Source organism: Pelodiscus sinensis, chromosome 19 (genome assembly GCF_052426305.1).
Source record: "Pelodiscus sinensis isolate ZL-2025 chromosome 19, ASM5242630v1, whole genome shotgun sequence".
In the NCBI taxonomy this organism is placed as follows: Eukaryota; Metazoa; Chordata; order Testudines; family Trionychidae; genus Pelodiscus; species Pelodiscus sinensis.
Genome location: NC_143070.1, coordinates 4,669,945 through 4,688,812, shown reverse-complemented (window position 1 = coordinate 4,688,812; position 18,868 = coordinate 4,669,945). Strand labels below are relative to the sequence as shown.

Here is an 18,868-nt window from a genome sequence, read left to right as displayed (position 1 = left end):
GGAGTTGCAGGGAGGCTGTGGGGTAAAAGCCTGGGGGGCTGGAATTCATCAAGAAGAGAGGCCTTAGGTTGGAGGCACCTGGGGCTCTTGTGTCTCGGCCCTGTGGGTAACACTGTCGTCTCTTGTCCTTCCCCCCACCCGAGCAGGGGCGTGTGAGGGGGGAGAAAGGGGCTGATGCTGAGAGCACAAACTTGCTCCCCTGCCCCAGAAGGTGCCAACACCTGCTCATGGTACCTCCTTTCTGTGCAAAGCAGCTCCCCCCCCCAAGAAATTAAACAAGCAGGGCCATGGTGGTAGCAACAACTCTGCACCACTGCAGGGGCTTACAGCAGCTGCCCTCTGGTGAAGTCCAGGGCCACTAGGAAACTGCTGCCCAGGATGGGGACAGGCACACAGCTCCACCGTCATTGGTACCAGGGTAGCTTAAAGCGGGCCTCTCGTAGAAGTTCCCTAACTTCCCTAGGGAGCCAGATCAGCTGCTAAGGGTGGCCCGGCCCCGCCCAAAGAGGAGAGGAGCCCAGGTCTGGCTTAATTTAAAAACGGCTTTGTTGGTGCTGCCCTCCTTGGGCAGCAAGTTCTATACAGCTGTACAGAGTCCCTGGGAAAGGGGGAGCCGGGAGCCTCCCCCTCCCCCCACTCCAGTCCTGGGGGGCTGGGCGTTGAGGCGCTAGCCCAGCTCCTCCCGTGTCTTGCCCACTTTCTTGGGCAGCTTCTTGGCGGAGGCGTCCTCCAGCTCCTTCGCCTTGTAGTAATGAGGGGCCACCTCCAGGAGCCAGGTGCTGTCGATCTCTATGACCTGCAGGATGGAGAGAGAGAGAGCACGGTAAGGACACGGGCCGCCTCAGCTGCAGCGCCCCCTAGTGGCTGAGGAGTGGTCCAAAATGCTGTGACTAGCCCTTTAAGGAAGAGCTCCACCTCCTTTATGCTAATGAAGTCAAACTCCACCCCCTGCAGGAAGGGGAAGGGACTAACATTGACCAGAGGGCCACTGGCAGGGGATGTTCCTTTTCGGAATATGCCCTCTAGTGGGTGGAGGATTCAGTGCAGCACTACTAAGCTCTACCCAAGTCCTGAGGGCACCAGTAGCACAGTACCAGGGCTAAAAGCCCCTCCCTGCTAGCTGTGGGGGTGTAAAATGGCAGGTGCATCCTGCAACAGTTTGGTCCAGGCTCTTTCTCCAGCAAGGGGCAGTGAAAAGCAAGGCTTAGCTCCCAGCATGCCCACAGCCCCACCTGTCTCATGAACTCCTTGGTGGTGAAGACCAGCTCGTGGTAGATGAGCCAGCGGGGCTGCTCCTCGAAGAGGCAGCTGTTGGGGTGGACGAAGACCGTCTGCTGGTGCTTGACCGTCTTGTAGCCGGTGCGGGTCAGGCGGGCCGTGTGGTAGAAGAAGCCGGCGGTTATTGCCTAGGAAAGCGGGGAGGGTGAGCGAGGGGGCAGCAGAGGGGGCTCGTGGGGGGAAGGGCAGCAGGGGGAGGGGGTTACCTTGCGGATGGGAACGTAGTCCCCCTCGCTGGAGGTGAGGTCCACCTCGATGCGCTCCAGCAGCCCCTCCAGCTGCTCCCGCACGTCCCGGGCCCGCCTCATGGACCGGAACTGGATGAAGTTCTCATAGCACCACTGCATGGAGAAAGCGCTCTCCACCCACTGCGGGGCAGAGAGGAGTCAGAGCCAGCCCCAGCTGTGAACCTAGGCCCCACCCCTTAGGAGGGACACAGCTGGCTGGGGCAGCTGGGAGACCTGGCCTGTGACTGTATTGGAGCCAGAGGTCCCCCAAGGGAGTGACCCCCCCCCCCACCCACCCACCCACACACCCACCCACACACACACTCTCCTCCTGCTTGGAGCCAGACTGCAGCAAGCACCCCAGGGAATGGGTGGAAGAGGGAACAGCCCCGTGTCCCATTCTCTACCCCTGGCCCAGTCCATCCCTGGACGTTGGAATCCGTGGGGCGCCAGTGCCCACTCACGGGGAAAGGCCCCATTCCCCATCAGCCAGCGCCCCTGCCTTGGGGAGGGCTCCATGCTGGTGACTCCAGGGGAATAAAAAGCCCCCCCCCCCCGTCCCCCTCACCTGGTTGTAGACGTTGAGCAGCACCAGGTGGTCCCCGCCGGGCAGGAAGAAGTTCATGCGGGCGTTGTCCGCGTGCATCACCTTGTCCTTGGGCCGGTAGAAAATGGAGTTGTTGACGGACAGCATGGCCGCGATGGAGAGGATCTGCTCCGAGCACTTGTACCTGCCACGCCCCGAGGGAGGCAGCGTTAGAGAGTGAGGGGGCCTGGCCTGGAAAGCTGACCCCAAGGGGGCTTGGGAACTGTGGCCTTTGTGAGGAGCGAGAGGGTTCAGGGGCTAAGGCAGCAGCTGAGCCTGGGTGGAGGTGAGAGGAGCCAGGGAGAGGGAGCCCTGGAGCTTTTGGAGAGGCAAAAAGGGGAACTCACTGCTCCGAGGCCAGGATCATCTTGGAGAGCATGGGATCCACCGGCAGCTCTGCCATCTTCCGCCCCAGCTGGGAGACACACACACAGGGCTGTCAGAGTGGTTCCCCCACCCTCTGCTCCCCCTACAGGCCTGTCTGCTTGGCCACCCTAGATCAAGCCCCTCTAGCTCCGTGTTCCTGCCCCAAGACAGCAAAGCCCCCCCACGCAGCGGCTCACTGGTCACACCAAGTGAGGGGAGTGGGGGGGGTGAAGATTCCTTCCTGACCCCCAAGGCGAGAGGCTCACACCCTGCCCTGCAGCCTGGGGCTGCCCCAGCCGAGGAGCCCTGGGTCCCACCATGCAAGGGAGCGCCTAGCCACAGACAGATCCTGCTTTTGCCCCAGCTGCAGGAGGTCCCCCCTACCTTGGTGAGTTCCCCTAGGTGGTTCAGTGCCCCCAATGCATACAGCTGCTCCAGGGCCAGCACCAGGGTCTCGTGGGGCGGCGGGTCCATGAAGTCGAAGTGGATGAGGTCGTTGATGCCTGTGGCGGGCGGAGGGGACAGGCAGGGTGGTCCGATGTCAGTCAGCAAGCAGGAAATCACAATGTAAGTCTCCAGCTCAATGTGCATTGGTACTTTGTAGTTACATGCCTAAAGACAACTCCAGCCTCCCTGGCTGGCAGCCCCGGCTCACCGCTAACCAGAGGCTGCTCTCTGCTAGCCAGGAGGCGCTACGGCCATACTCCATTAAGCAACTGTTTGTGAAGTTAGAAAGTGGTGAAGGGTGCAGTTCGGACTGACCAGGCCGAGGCGACGGCCTGTTTACCTACAATGGGCCTTGAGCGGCACTGGACGCTGAAATTGAATTTTTGCGTAACACCAGCCCGGTGACGCTGCCTGAAACGCGCTGCAGCCATAAGAAATAAATGTTTATTTAAACACGATTTGCCTTTAGCAGGAACTGATTTATTTATCTGCTGTTAGTGAATTGCTTTGAGGTTTTTCTTTGAGGCAGGGTGCCGAGGTTTTATTACTAGTAGAGCTCCTCCTTGCCCCTGTGGATTTAATCCATGAGCCGGAAGAGGAAAACTCCATCTTGTTAAAGGTCTCTTTGCTGTGAGGCTGTGTCGACACTGCAGGATTTTTGTGCAAAAACTGTTTTGCGCAAGAGTTTCTGCACAAAAATTCTTGCCCAAGACCGTGTCCACACTGCCAAGGACGCTCTTGCGCAAAAGCACATGGCAATGTGGATACTCTCTTGCACAAGAAAGCTCTGATGGTCATAGAATCATAGGACTGGAAGGGACCTCGAGAGGTCATCGAGTCCAGCCCCCCGCCCTCAAGGCAGGACCAAGCTCCGTCTACACCATCCCTGACAGATGTCTATCTAACCTGTTCTTAAATATCTCCAGAGAGGGAGATTCCACCACCTCCCTTGGCAATTTATTCCAATATTTGACCACCCTGACAGTTAGGAATTTTTTCCTAATGTCCAATCTAAACCTCCCCTGCTGCACTTTAAGCCCATTACTCCTTGTCCTGTCCTCAGAAACCAAGAGGAACAAATTTCCTCCTTGTGACACCCTTTTAGATATTTGAAAACCGCTCTCATGTCCCCCCTTAATCTTCTTTTTTCCAAACTAAACAAGCCCAGTTCATGAAGCCTGGCTTCATAGGTCATGTTCTCTAAACCTTTAATCATTCTTGTCGCTCTTCTCTGTACCCTTTCCAATTTCTCCACATCTTTCTTGAAATGTGGCGCCCAGAACTGGACACAGGTCATTGTAGCCATAGGGGTTTCTTGTGCAAGAAATCCCTGTTGCCTGTCCACACTGCCTTCTTGCACAAGAGGGCTTATTCCTCATGGGGAGAGGACTAACTCTTGTGCCAGAAGTCCTTTTTTCTGACACTTTACTGTAAAATTATTTGCGCAAGAAGGCGCCAGCAGTGTAGATGCTACGCAAGCTGTTGGGCAAGAACAGCTGTTTTTGCGCAAAAAGCCTGCAGTGCAGATGTAGCCGCTCTGAATCAGAGGAACAAAGTGAAATGCCAAAACCATACTCTCCACCCCTGCAAGTTCCTGTCCCAGGTGCTTAGCCCGTGCCTGCCATGAATGCAGGGACATGGCTGACTTGAAAACTTCAGCAGCGAATGTGTGTTGCTTGGCTGTTCTGCAGAGACTCAGGAGCACAGCCAAGCCCTAGGACTTTCCTCCATCACCCTAGGACCTTCCTGTCCATCCTCCCCACTCCACAGGGACCTGTATCCCCCCCCCCCATCCCGGGCAGGCCCCCTCCTCACCCAGGCTCTTGAGCAGCAGCACCACATTGCCCAGGTTGGTCCTCTGGATCTCGGGCACCGTGGTCTCCTCCATCTCGTTCTTGTAGGCCCAGGCTGTGTAGAGGCGGAAGCACTTGCCGGCCGCCACCCGCCCAGCCCGCCCTGCCCGCTGGTTGGCGGAGGCCTGGGGAGGAGGAGAGAGGCATGAGAGGAGAGCTTGTGAGGAGCGATACAGGCCCCCCATGAAATCCTGTAACCTGGGGCTCAGCCAATGGCTGTAGAACATGGTGGGGAGGAGGGATGCCCTGTATCCAGTGGGGGATGGGGCTGAGGAGACGTCCCTTGTCCAGCGGGAAGGCGTAGCCGGGGACTCGCTGCCCGGTGCTGTACCCTGGCAGTGGTCGTGAGTGTGGGGGGGGCCCCGTACCCGAGAGCAGGGCGTGACAATCAGGGACTCCATGCCGGTGCGGGCGTTGTAGCTCTTCTGCTTGCAGAACCCCGGGTCGATGACGTAGATAATCCCGTCAATGGTCAACGACGTCTCCGCGATGTTCGTCGCCACCACGACCTGCGAGGGGTGGGGGGCACCTCATTAGCGGTGGGGGGAGGGGGAAGGGGTCAGCCACACCAGGCTCATGGGAGTCACCCTGGGCCTTGGATAGTCACAGCTGCTGATTAGGGTTCTGTGGGGGAGGAGGAATATGACCCTTAGCCCCGCCCTCTCCATAGCTCCTCCTCCTTCCAGTCCCACCCCTCAAAGCTCCTCCCTTACTGCCCCCACCACACACACTTTCAACCCTTCTCCTCCATGGCCACCTATCCCTGAAGCCACGCCCCCAAGCGCTAAGCCCCTCTCAAAAGCATCTACCCCATAGGCCCAAGCCCATCTAGCCCCCTTGCCACTCCACTGCCCTAAGCCCCGCCCCTGGGCTGCCCCCACTCCTCACCTTCCGGGCGCCAGGCGGGGTGGGCTCGAAGATCTTGGCCTGCATGTCGGAGGGCAGGTTGGCGTAGATGGGCAGCACCAGAAGCTCGGGGATCTTGGAGCCCAGACGGCGGCAGCGCTCCTGCAGCATCTCGCAGCAGGCCTCTATCTCCTCCTGCCAGGCAGAGGTGGGAGGGGAGGAGTCAGATGCGGCAGGGGCGGGGCCGGGCCCTGCAGGGGGCGGGGTCAGGCTCTTACCTGGCCGGTGAGGAAGACCAGGATGTCGCCACGGGGCTGGGTGACGTGAATCTGCAGCACTGACACCACGCAGGCCTCCAGGTAGTCGGCCTCAGGGGCCTAGAGAGGGGTCAGAGGTCAGCTCCTGCCCCACGGCGGGACCTCTGGCCTACAGCCTCTCTCTCATCCTCCTTCTGCCCCAGGAGATTCATTGGCTCCACGTCCCACCCTGGACCCAGTGTCCCCACTCAAACCGGCCCTGGGGATCCTCCTCTCTGGGCCTGCCTCATGCACGCCCCACACCCTGCTCCCTCCCCCCACTCTCCTTCCGGCCATGCTGCCCCACCTCCCTCCTTTGCCCCCTGCTGGCCACACCTTCCTTGGCTTCCCTTTAACAATCTCTCCATGTGGGGCGGTGGTTCTGCTGCCAAACACACTCTGCACACCACCCCTCCTGCAGGCCGGAGCCGAGTGCCCCCTCCCTGCCAGGTCATGTCCCCCGCCCTCCCACAATGCTCTCCCCATGCCACGCCCACACTGCCGCCTCTGGGCCACGTTTCCCGCCACACCGCTCCCTTCTGGCCACGAAGCCCCCTCCGCCACCACGCCAATCCCCCTACCTCTGCCAGGTCACACCTCCCCCCAGGCCATTCCTGGCCATGCCACGTTTCCTCCCACCTTCTCTGGGTCACGCCACGTCCCCCCCACTGCCCTCTTCTGGCCATGCTACCCCCCCCACACCATACTGCTTCCTCTCCCTGCCCTGACCACACCATGCTATCTCCCCCCACACCAGCACCCCCCAGCTACATCATGCTGCCTCCCCCCATACTACCCGTCCTCCCATACCACACCATGCTGCCTCCCCACCACGCCACCATCTCCTCTATACTTCCCCAGAGCCCACAGCTATCCCTCCATCATTCCCCCCACCGCCCATCCTCTTAGGACCCTCCTGGCCACCACCTTCCGCCCACTCCCTAGGCCCCTCCCGCCCCCAGCGATTGCCCCATGCTGCTCCTCCCCCCGCGCCGACCTTGGTGTAGTAGATGTCCACAGGGAAGCGGCGCCCGGGGATGCGGAAGATGGGCGCGTCGTCGAAGAAGGCGGAGAAGCGCTCGGTGTCCAGGGTGGCGCTGGCGATCAGCACCTTGAGCGCCGGGCGGAAGCGCGCGATGTCCTTGATCAGCCCAAACAGGATGTCGGTGTGGAGGGTGCGCTCGTGGGCCTCGTCGATGATGACCACGCTGCCGGGAGGTGGTGGGTGAGAGGGGGGGTCAGGAACAGTTCTAACTCCCTGCAGCACAGCGCCCCCTGGTGCCAGCACGGACTGCCAGGGGACAGCGCCCCCTGCTGAGCCTGCTCCCTGCAGCACAGCGCCCCCTGCTGAGCCTGCTCCCTGCAGCACGGCACCCCCTGGTGCCAGCACGGACTGCCAGGGGACAGCGCCCCCTGCTGAGCCTGCTCCCTGCAGCACAGCGCCCCCTGCTGCCAGCACAGACTGCCAGGGGACAGCGCCCCCTGCTGAGCCTGCTCCCTGCAGCCCGGCGCCCCCTGCTGCCAGCACAGACTGCCAGGGGACAGCGCCCCCTGCTGAGCCTGCTCCCTGCAGCCCGGCGCCCCCTGCTGCCAGCACAGACTGCCAGGGGACAGCGCCCCCTGCTGAGCCTGCTCCCTGCAGCACAGCGCCCCCTGCTGAGCCTGCTCCCTGCAGCACGGCACCCCCTGGTGCCAGCACGGACTGCCAGGGGACAGCGCCCCCTGCTGAGCCTGCTCCCTGCAGCCCGGCGCCCCCTGCTGCCAGCACAGACTGCCAGGGGACAGCGCCCCCTGCTGAGCCTGCTCCCTGCAGCACAGCGCCCCCTGCTGAGCCTGCTCCCTGCAGCCCGGCACCCCCTGCTGCCAGCACAGACTGCCAGGGGACAGCGCCCCCTGCTGAGCCTGCTCCCTGCAGCACAGCGCCCCCTGCTGAGCCTGCTCCCTGCAGCACGGCACCCCCTGGTGCCAGCACGGACTGCCAGGGGACAGCGCCCCCTGCTGAGCCTGCTCCCTGCAGCACGGCACCCCCTGGTGCCAGCACGGACTGCCAGGGGACAGCGCCCCCTGCTGAGCCTGCTTCCTGCAACCCGGCGCCCCCTGGTGCCAGGACAGACTGCCAGGGGACAGCGCCCCCTGCTGAGCCTGCTCCCTGCAGCACGGCGCCCCCTGGTGCCAGCACGGACTGCCAGGGGACAGCGCCCCCTGCTGAGCCTGCTCCCTGCAGCACGGCACCCCCTGGTGCCAGCACGGACTGCCAGGGGACAGCGCCCCCTGCTGAGCCTGCTCCCTGCAGCACAACGCCCCCTGGTGTTACACTGGGGCCAACGCCCCCTACAGGGCCCCCATCCCACTCCCTGCAGCACAGCGCCCCCTGGTGCTGTTTGGGGGTCAGCAGTGCACCCTTCCCCCACACCTGCCCCACACCAGCCCCTAGCACCACTCCAGGGCCAGCCCTGTCTACCAGGGGAGAACATCTCAGCTCCATCTCGGGACACCCGGCGCCCTGCAGCGGGGCCCACCTGTAGCTGGAGAGGTCGGGCTCCGTCAGGAACTCCCGCAGCAGCATGCCGTCCGTCATGTACTTGAGCAGCGTGCGCTCCGACGTGCAGTCCTCAAAGCGGATGCTGTAGCCCACCTGCCAGGTGTACGGGGCATTAGCCTGAGCAACCGCAAAGCTGACGGCCGATACCGACACGAGAGCGTTGCATGGTCCCATTCGGGGCACTGGTTTGCAGAGAGCTTCTGCCTGCAGCCTTTGCCCACGCGGGAGAGGAGAGTTAAAACACGGGCACCTCCCACATCTTAGGGGGGGCCACGATGGGTTTGCCCTACAGGGCCCCTCCTGGCGTGGCATGGGAGGGGGAACAGGAATGGACCCAGTTAACTGTAGTTGTAAAGAGAAGGACAAGGGGCCTTTCCCCTCCATGGGGACTGCCTGGCTGGGAGGGGGGAGACATGGGGCCTATCCCCTCCATGGGGACTGCCTGGCTGGGGGGAGGGGGGAGACATGGGGCTTTTCCCCTCCATGGGGACTGCCTGGCTGGGAGGGGGGGGGGAGACATGGGGCTTTTCCCCTCCATGGGGACTGCCTGGCTGGGAGGGGGGGGGGGGGAGAAGACATGGGGCTTTTCCCCTCCATGGGGACTGCCTGGCTGGGGGGAGGGGGGGAGACATGGGGCTTTTCCCCTCCATGGGGACTGCCTGGCTGGGGGGAGGGGGGAGACATGGGGCTTTTCCCCTCCATGGGGACTGCCTGGCTGGGAGGAGGGGGGAGACATGGGGCTTTTCCCCTCCATGGGGACTGCCTGGCTGGGGGGAGGGGGGAGACATGGGGCTTTTCCCCTCCATGGGGACTGCCTGGCTGGGAGGGGGGGGGGGAGAAGACATGGGGCTTTTCCCCTCCATGGGGACTGCCTGGCTGGGGGGAGGGGGGAGACGTGGGGCTTAACCCCTCCATGGGGACTGCCTGGCTGGGGGGAGGGGGGAGACGTGGGGCTTTTCCCCTCCATGGGGACTGCCTGGCTGGGGGGAGGGGGGAGACATGGGGCTTTTCCCCTCCATGGGGACTGCCTGGCTGGGAGGGGGGGGGGGAGAAGACATGGGGCTTTTCCCCTCCATGGGGAGTGCCTGGCTGGGGGGAGGGGGGAGACGTGGGGCTTTTCCCCTCCCTGGGGACTGCCTGGCTGGGGGGAGGGGGGAGACGTGGGGCTTAACCCCTCCATGGGGACTGCCTGGCTGGGGGGAGGGGGGAGACGTGGGGCTTTTCCCCTCCCTGGGGACTGCCTGGCTGGGGGGAGGGGGGGGAGACATGGGGCTTAACCCCTCCATGGGGACTGCCTGGCTGGGGGGAGGGGGGAGACGTGGGGCTTTTCCCCTCCATGGGGACTGCCTGGCTGGGAGGGGGGGGGAGACGTGGGGCTTAACCCCTCCTTGGGGACTGCCTGGCTGGGGGGGGGGGGGGGGAAGAAAGACATGAGGCCTTTCCCCTCTAGCGGGTGCTGGCTCTATTCAGTCCCTAAGGGGCCTGGCTGGCCCCGGCGGTGGGGGAAGGGGCCGCGGGGCCACCTCAGGCGAACCCAGCCCTCACGTACCTCGTTGCCCAGCTTAACTCCCATTTCCTGGGAGACCCTGGCCGCCACGCTCATGGCCGCCACTCGCCTGGGCTGGGTGCAGCCGATCTTCATCCCCTTCTCCGTGTAGCCCTGGCAAAGGACACGAGGGACTGAATGGAAACGCCCCGCAGCACAGCTATTTCGGGGGGGGGGGGGGGGGGGGAGAGAATACCTGGAGAACAGCAGCCAACTCTGGGGAGGGGTGCAGTGGGCACCAGCCTCCTGCTGAGCCTCCTCCCCCACTCCCTGTGGCACTGCGCCCCCTAGGGCAGGGGTGAGGAGCCTCAGGACCAGAGGCAGCCCTTGGCTTATCTGGATCCGCCCCTCGGCCTGCCTGGATCCAGCCCCTAAGGCTCAGGGACCCCCCAGAATTGGGGAGCCCACACTGGTGCCCCAGCCTCCCAGCTCTCCCTCTGGGTGCTGTAATGCACAAAAATCTACTAGGCTGCCTTCCCCCTCCCTCCTCCCCCGGGCTCTGGTGTGCAAGGGGAATGTGGGGAGAGTCTCTCCCCTCATTTGGGGGCCACCGTGAGGGTTCCCCCCCTTTCACTTAGGAAATAATATAATATAATATATGGAGATATACCATCTCATAGAGCTGGAAGGGACCTTGCGAGGTCATTGAGTCCAGTCCCCTGCCCTCACAGCAGGACCAAGGACCATCCCTGAGAGATTTGCCCCAGATCCCAAAATTGCCCCCCTCAGGGATTGAACTCACAACCCTGGGTTTAGCAGGCCAATGCTCAAACCACTGAGCTATCCCTCCTCGCTCTTGATCAAACCACTGAGCTATCCCTCCTCGCTCTTGATCAAACCACTGAGCTATCCCTCTCCTGCCCAACCTGAAAAAGACTCCCCACCCCTGCCCTAGGGCCACACTGGGGCACAGAGGTGAGCACTGAATGCACAGGAACAGCGCCCCCTACTGGAGCCTGCCACCCATCTCCCTCCAGCACAGCGCCCCCTAACACTAAGCTGGAAGGGGAGAAACGCCCCCCTCCCCTTCACTCCCAGCCTCGGCCCTGCCGCGCGGTTACCTCCTCGTACAGGTACTGGGGGATCTGCGTGGTCTTCCCGGAGCCTGTCTCCCCCTCGATAATGAGGATTTGGTGCTCGGCGATGGCCACCAGCAGGTCCTGGCGGAAGGGGTAGACGGGCAGGCTGCGCCGCACCTCCTGCATGGAAAGCTTCCGCCGCGCCGCCTCCGACAGCTCCGGCTTCTCCTCCTGGGCCGCGGGACAGGACGCCTGTCAGCTGGGCCGTTCCTGCACCTCTCCTCTGCCCCCGCACTAGTTCTTGCCCCTCCCTCTAATCTTTGCCATCCACGAGTGTGGAATTATGTTATGTGCACTGAGCCACGTGTGGATGCGCACCACCACTAAACCCAGCTGCGGGCTCTCTGCGCATCTGCTGGGCGGCAGCTGAGGCTCCCCTGCGCAGCCACCCAAGCGCTCAGCTTAGAGGGAACGCGGCCTCCCTCTACCCGGGCTGGGGGGCAGCCGCTGGATCTCCAGATAGGAGTCAGACCCACAGAGTTCTTGGGTCAGAGAGAACCAGGAGATGCAGGGGGATGGGAGGGGGTCGGGAAGGCACTGGAGTATAGCTGCACACGGATTTCACTGCGGCCACGGGTAGAGGCCTGCAAACTCGCCTTATGCCGCAGATGTGTCCGCACAGGGCTCTACCCCTGGGGACTGTCCCCTTTCTGCTCACCCCATACAGCGCCCCCTGTCCGTGGACCTCAGTGCTGTCCGCTAGGGGGCAGAGGGGAGGTGAACCCCATGGCTCAGCAGTCAGGCTCCCTGCTCAGTGCCATGGGAGGGATTTAGGGGGTTTGGGATGGGGGTGCCTGCCCAGGCAGGGGCTGGCCGTGGGAACTTGTTAACCTAGCTGGCAATGATCCCATTCCCCACCCCCTGGCCCAGCAAGTCCCCCCAACTTGAGGCTGGATTGGAGACGGCGCCCACTAAAGGAGACGGGCCGTGTGTTCCGCTGGCCCCGCCCTTCCAGGCTGGCCCCTCCTCCTTAGTTCTACTGGCTCCTCCCCCTCCAACGTGGCCCCTCCTCCTCAGATCCCTGGGGCTGGATCCAAGCCTGAGGCCCCTGGAGGGGAAGGGCCCAGCCCCCTTCTCTCACCTTGTCCTGGGCCGTGCCTTGTATCTGCACAGCGCTGATGAATTGGATCATCTCGTCCTCCTCCAGCACGTACTCGTAGTCCTTGCGGGGGTGGCGCTGGCCGGCATCGCGGGCCCCGAAGCGCAGGGCGGCTGCCCCGATGTGATCCTCCTCCCAGCGCCGCTGCTCGTCCCGTGGCGTGGCGCGCTCGTCCGCCACCGGCTCCTCGTAGCGGTCAGGGATCTTCTGCAGGGGGGAGCCAGGGCCCAGTCTGACACCCGGGCCACCCCCAGATGGGAGCAGGGGGTGTGGGACAAGCTGTCCCCACCGTAATCCTGCCCCCTCTGCCAGCCTTAACCTGGCCATTCCACAGGGGAGCTCCCCTCCCCTCGCAGTTCAGTACCCCCAGCTAATGCCAACCCTTTCTGCTTCCAATATGAGAATTGCCCCAGAGCATGGACCCCCCCACCAGGTCCCACTCCCTTCCCTCACCCCCCGGGAGCATCATCACATAGGTCAGGCTTTTCCCACGCTCCCGTTGCTCTCCTCCTTCCATTTCCCCAGCCTTTGGGGAGGACACCTGGTGATTCCCTTCCCCCATCCTTCTATGGGGCTACTCCTACCTCATCAGCCCTCTTCCCCCCACACCAATGCCACAGCCCAGCAGCAGGCACTTTGCTGCTGCTCTACCCTCTCACTCCCAAGATGGCTGCCGCGCGGTGCCCCCCTGCCCTCCGCCCCCAGGCGGTGGGTACCTTGCTGCGGCTTTCCTCGGGCATGTAGTAGCGATTGCTCTTCTCCAGCTTCTCCTGCTCGCCCGCCTGCTTGTAGTCCTTGGCCAGGTCGCGCACCCGGCGCTTGTACTCCAGCTCCCGCCGCTCAACCATGGTCAGGTCTTGCTCCGAGAACAGATGCTCTTCGTCCAGGATCTCCGCCTCCAGGTCCTCCAGCTTGTCCTGCTCCCGCTTGGCCAGGTACTCCCGGCGTGACTTCTTCCGCAGCTCTGGAATCTGGGGGGAGGGATGGACAGGGGGTAAGGACACCGACTGGGAATCCAGGGGTTTTCATCTCCAGCTACGGGAGAGGAGAGGAGCGGAGTCTAGTGGTTAGAGCAAGGGTGGCTGGGCGCCAGGACTCCTGGGTAGTATCCCCAGCTCTGGGTGAGCAGTGAGGGATAGTGGTTAGAGCAAAGAGGACTGGGAGCCAGGACTCCTGGGTTCTATCCCCAGCTCTGGGTGAGCAGTGAGGGACAGTGGTTAGAGCAAAGAGGACTGGGAGCCAGGACTCCTGGGTTCTATCCCCAGCTCTGGGTGAGCAGTGAGGGACAGTGGTTAGAGCAAGGAGGACTGGGAGCCAGGACTCCTGGGTACTATCCCCAGCTCTGGGTGAGCAGTGAGGGACAGTGGTTAGAGCAAGGAGGACTGGGAGCCAGGACTCCTGGGTACTATCCCCAGCTCTGGGTGGGCAGTGAGGGACAGTGGTAAGAGCAGGCGGGGGGCTAGGAGCCAGGACTTCCAAGTTCTCTCCCGGGAATTGGGCTAGATGGGCCCCACGGACCTGATCTGGGGTGGCAAGGAGCAAGGGACACAGAGCTAGATGGAGCTGCACAGCTGCAGTTGGCCATGAGGCCGGACAGAAAACACAGCAGGAGACAGGCAAAGTCCTCACCATGGTTTTCTTGTCCTCTTCCGCCATCTTCAGTCGCTTCTGCGCCTCTTCGTAGGCCTGCCAGGGGAGAGACACCCATCGGGTTGTGTAGACGGTCACAAAGCGGACCCCAACTGGCCCCTTTCTGGAGCAGGACAGGCTGTGGACAGAACCACCCCCCCAGGAGGCGCTCCCCAGCTTGCTAACTAACGAACGAGGGATTTTCCCTTCCTCCCCACAAATCTGTGCCCTCCGGCGCTTATGGGGTTCACGATCCCCACTTTGGGGGAGAAATCTGGCTGTGAGAGGCGCAAACACCGGAGAGGCAGGTGGCGCAGGGGACTCACAAAGGGTTGGATGGAGCCCCGGGACAGGATCCTGGCAGGTGGGGTGGGATACGGGAGGAGAGGTTCAACGCAGACAGAGATGCTGGCAGTGCGAGGGACAGAGAGCAATCCCAGAAGCAAGAGGTGTGGGGTGGCACCAAGGAGGGATCCAGCAGCAAGGGTAGGGCTGGGGATGGGTGCTGGTCGCGGGGCAGGCTCCGACCTTCTTGTCCGACCGCTCCAGGATATTCCTGGTCCGCTCCTTGTCCTTGCGCTTGACCCGTTCGGCAAAGGCGTCGCGCTCCTCCAGGTCCTGCAGGCGTTCCCGCTCGCTGCGGTCCCATTCGTCCTCCGAGTCCTTTCCCTCCAGGGCCGGGGCCGGCTCCCTGCATCCGGGGAAGGGCCAGAGACCACAATCAGGGCACTAGCCAGCCCCGGGGAGCCCCAGCGCAGGGGACTCTCCCTCGCCCCACCCTCTAAGATCCCCCAGCGGAGGCGACACTCACGGCTCCCGCTCTGCCTCGTTCTCCTCCTCTGATGCCTCCTCCTGCTTCCGGCGCAGGTGTTTGCGCCGCTTCTTGTGTTTTCTCCCCTCGGGGCAGTGCTTAGAGCCTGGGGCCCCCCCTGCATCTCTCTCCTCCTCCTCGCTGTCCTCCAGCAGCTGGTACGAGCGGTTCTTCTGCTGCAGGGCGAGGGCCTCCCGCTCGGCCACCCGGGCCGGACGCTCCTGCGGAGCTGAACGTGGGACCTAAGAGCAGGGCAGAGACAGGGGTGGGGTTAGAAATACTGCACAGACAGCGCTCGCTCCCTGCCCCCCCCTTCTGCTTTCTCCTTTAGCTCCTCCCACTTAGCACACAGGTCCCGCCTCTACAGTTGGCTCCTCCCCCTCCCCAAAGGCTCCTCCCATTCTGCTAAGCTTTCTCCTTCCCATGTAGTTCCTGCCATTGTAACCTCTCCCTAAATCCTCCTCCCCTGCCTCCCCCCCCCAACCTCCACAGGGCACTGCTAGAGCTAGCCCTGCCCCATCCCCTATAGGCCTCGCCCACTAACCTCACAGGACACTCCCCCTTGGCGCCTTCTCCATCCCTACTGCTCCTGCTCCCTTTGTTCACAGGCCCTTCCCTTTCAGCCCCACTCCCTCTCCTGCCCCCCAACATGTCTCCTCCTCTCCCCAGGCCCTTAGCCCCTTGCCTGACACTCCGCCCTCTGGCCCTACTCAGCCCCTCCAGTGTGACCCCTCCTCATCCCTACTAGCTCCTCCCCCTCCTGTGTGACCCTCCCCACCCCACTGGCCCCTTCCCCTCCAGTGACCCCCCCAGCCCCACTAGCCCCTCCCCCTCCTATGTGACCCCCCCGCCCCCTGGCCCCTCCCCCTCCAGTGACCCCTCCCTCCTGTGTGACCCCCCTTCAGCCCCACTAGCCCCTCCCCCCCTCCCCCTCCTGTGTGACCCCCACTAGCCCCACCCCCTCCTGTGTGACCCCCCTCAGCCCCACTAGCCCCTCCCCCTCCTGTGACCCCCCTCAGCCCCACTAGCCCCTCCCCCTCCTGTGTGAGCCCCTCCCCCTCCCCCCCCTTAGCCCCACTAGCCCCTCCCCCTCCTGTGTGACCCCCCTCAGCCCCACTAGCCCCTCCCCCTCCTGTGTGACCCCCACTAGCCCCTCCCCCTCCTGTGTGCCCCCCTCAGCCCCACTAGCCCCTCCCCCTCCAGTGTGACCCCCCCACAGCCCCACTAGCCCCTCCCCCTCCTGTGTGACCCCCCCCCCCCTCAGCCCCACTAGCCCCTCCCCCTCCACTGTGACCCCCCTCAGCCCCACTAGCCCCTCCCCCTCCTGTGTGACCCCCCTCAGCCCTACTAGCCCCTCCCCCTCCTGTGTGACCCCCCTCAGCCCCACTAGCCCCTCCCCCTCCAGTGTGACCCCCTCAGCCCAATGGCCCCTCCCCCAATGTGGCCCCGCCCCCTGCGGTGTGGCCCCGCCCACCTGCTCCCAGAGGCGCCGGGCGAAGGCGCGCACGGCCGGCTCGCTCACGCGCAGCGTCTCGGTCTCCTCCAGGCGGCTCAGCAGCTCGTCGGCACTGCGGCTGCGCCGGGCCAGGCCGAGCAGGAACGCGACCACGTGCCGCTCGCTCAGCCCCAGCAGCGCGTGCAGCTCGCCCGACACCCAGCGCTCCAGCGCCGCCATCCTGCCCCCGCTTCGGACCCCCCCGTGGGCCACCGTACCCCGCTTCCGGGCCACGTGACCGCCCGGGCCAACGGCTTCCGCCATCGTCATAGCGCGCCGGCGTAACGCCCTGTACCGTAATGACCGGTCTATGAGCGGCGTCAGACTTCAACAACCCACGCTCGCCCCCGCCTTCGCCCGCTACCGTAATGAACGGAATATCCACCGCGAGCAAAACTCTCTGGTCGTAAGGACAGGGATACGCGCCTCCACTTTTGCGGGCGACTTCTTACCGTAGTGTCTGGAATATGAGCGGCCCCGCCTCCAGCCAGACTTTTTACCGTAATTAAAGCAATAAGCGCCTCTCCAGCTGGCTCTTTACCGTAATGACAGGAATAGGAGTCTCTCCATCTCCAGCCGGCGTTCTTACCGTAATTATAACAATATGAGCCTCCCCTTCTGCAGGCCCCTCTACCGTAATGACAGGAATAGGAGTTCTTACCGTAATTATAACAATATGAGCCTCCCCTTCTGCAGGCCCCTCTACCATAATGACAGGAATAGGAGTTCTTACCGTAATTATAACAATATGAGCCTCCCCTTCTGCAGGCCCCTCTACCGTAATGACGGGAGTAGGAGTTTTCCATCTCCAGCCGGGCTTCTTACCATAAATATAGCAATATGAGCCTCTCCATCTCAGCGGACACCTTACCGTAATTGTGAGAAAATTAGTTGCCCCTTCTCCGGCCACATAGCCTACCGTAATTACAGGATTACGAGCCTCCCCTTCTCCAGCTGACTCTGTAATTCTGCACCTTCTCCAAACAGATCCCTTAAGATAGCAATATGAGTCTCTCCTTCTCGGGCCGGGCCCCTTTTACCGTAATTACAGGATTGCTCGTCATACAGCCAGACTGGCTTCCATAATGACCATAACATGAGCAGCCCCTCCATCCAACCAGACATGCTACCCTAATGGCATCCCGCCACACACCTGTCCATTTACCGTACTTACAGGAGTTCATGCCCCCTCCAATTTTCACCTCATGCTGTCATTATGGATATACACACACCCCACGCTGGGGTGGGATTTTTACTGTAAGAATATAAGAATGGCCAGGCTGGGTCAGACCAAAGATCCATCTAGCCCAGTGTCCTGTCTGCCGACAGTGGCTAATGCCAGGTGCCCCAGGGGGCAGTGAACAGAACAGGGAATCGTCAAGTGATCCCTTCTCTGTCACCCATTCCCAGCTTCTGGCAAACAGGCTCAGGACACCACCCCTGCCCATCCTGGCTAATAGCCATTGATGGACCAATTCCCCATGAATCGATCCAGTTCAGTTACCATCCTACCAGCTGCAGGCAGAAGCACAGCCCAGTCCGGCTGATCCTCACAGGAGTTTGGTGGGGAGGCAGCACATGGAGAAGTCAGGTTCTTTACTGTACGTGCAGGTGTAATCCACACATTAGGAATGTGCCATTATCAGCGATCTTGTGTAATGTTGGCCTGCACCGTAATTACTGTAATACAAGCTGCAGAACCAATTCAGGTCTGTACCATAATTAACCATGCATGGGCTCTAACATGGATCTGAACTGCAATTAATAGAGGACAGGATACATCCAGAACGGGCTCTGCACCAGTGCAGAGGCCACAGCGCTGGCTGCGATCAGTAGTGGTCACTGTGTGGGTCCTCCCTTCCAAGTCAATCCTCTACCATAATTACTAGTGTACAAGCCTCAAATACTATTGGGACCTGTACCATAATGACCCATGCACAAGCTGCCCCCTCAGCTCGGCCCTTCACCATTACTGCTCACGTCTGAGCCACAGCTCCAGTCTGTGCACCCTATAACCTGCACAAGAGCAGCTACCATGGTCCTGCTCCTCATTTTTATTGGTATAGGAGCTGCAGTTGTCCTCACGCTCACTGTCATGATAGCTATCTGGCTGTCCAACTTCCCTTGCACAAGCCAATGTTTTCACACTTAGGAGCTGCTGCCCTAATTTGGTTCCTTTCTGTAACTAGCTGTGTGTCTGCCCATCAGATTTTTACCATAGTTAACTGGGTATGAGTCAGTTTCCGGCCTCTCTTTTTTAGCACCGTTACAAACCTATTCAGCTGCCTCCCCAGTTCACAGGTTCTGTATTTACTAGCATTTGAGTCAACTTCCCGACTACGTTTTTTACCATATTTACAGACAAATCAGCGTCCCATCTGATTGTTTACCTTATTTCCAGGCATGAGTCAACTCTGCTTCTAGACCCATGAGTCACATTTTTCAGTAGGCACATTACCGTATGTCCCAGCAGACAACCTCCGCTGGCTTCCTGCCATATTGACCAGAGTCTGAGTTGCCTTCAAAAGTAGGATCATCATCGTTTTTACAGAGCCAGCTCTTATCTGTATTTCCAGGCATATGAGTTGACTTCCTCCACGTAATGTCATTGTCTCTAGCTTAACGGCGTCATGCAGCAAAGCTTCATTCTCATTGTAGTCCTGTCTCAAGCACTGTTCTTCTATGGGGGGGGGGGGGGGGGAGCTGCAAAGCAGCGTTCCCTATAAGCTGGGCACTTGGGTGGCCACCCAAGAGCGAGTCAAATGCCG

The 18,868-nt window shown here is 61.8% G+C and overlaps 1 protein-coding gene across 2 annotated transcripts; it reads right to left on the bottom strand.

Annotated features, from left to right (window-relative positions):
• Nucleotides 1–522: 522 nt before the first annotated feature.
• DHX16 (DEAH-box helicase 16) lies at nucleotides 523–17,950 on the bottom strand. 2 transcript variants are annotated; one of them, XM_075913430.2, is made up of 20 exons: nucleotides 16,080–17,934; nucleotides 14,606–14,847; nucleotides 14,323–14,485; nucleotides 13,795–13,851; nucleotides 12,882–13,136; nucleotides 12,148–12,372; nucleotides 11,049–11,237; nucleotides 9,991–10,101; nucleotides 8,419–8,534; nucleotides 6,897–7,107; nucleotides 5,882–5,980; nucleotides 5,646–5,798; nucleotides 5,126–5,266; nucleotides 4,720–4,882; nucleotides 2,842–2,960; nucleotides 2,439–2,506; nucleotides 2,074–2,236; nucleotides 1,485–1,646; nucleotides 1,233–1,406; nucleotides 523–796 (listed from the first exon to the last, which is right to left on the bottom strand). In XM_075913430.2, exons 1-20 carry the CDS (start codon nucleotides 16,368–16,370, stop codon nucleotides 668–670), a joined length of 3,231 nt encoding a protein of 1,076 aa, XP_075769545.1. In that variant the 5' UTR covers nucleotides 16,371–17,934; the 3' UTR covers nucleotides 523–667. The 2 variants fall into 2 exon arrangements, with proteins under 2 accessions (XP_075769545.1, XP_075769544.1); XM_075913429.2 differs by having other exon boundaries at nucleotides 523–1,406; nucleotides 16,080–17,950.
• Nucleotides 17,951–18,868: the final 918 nt, after the last annotated feature.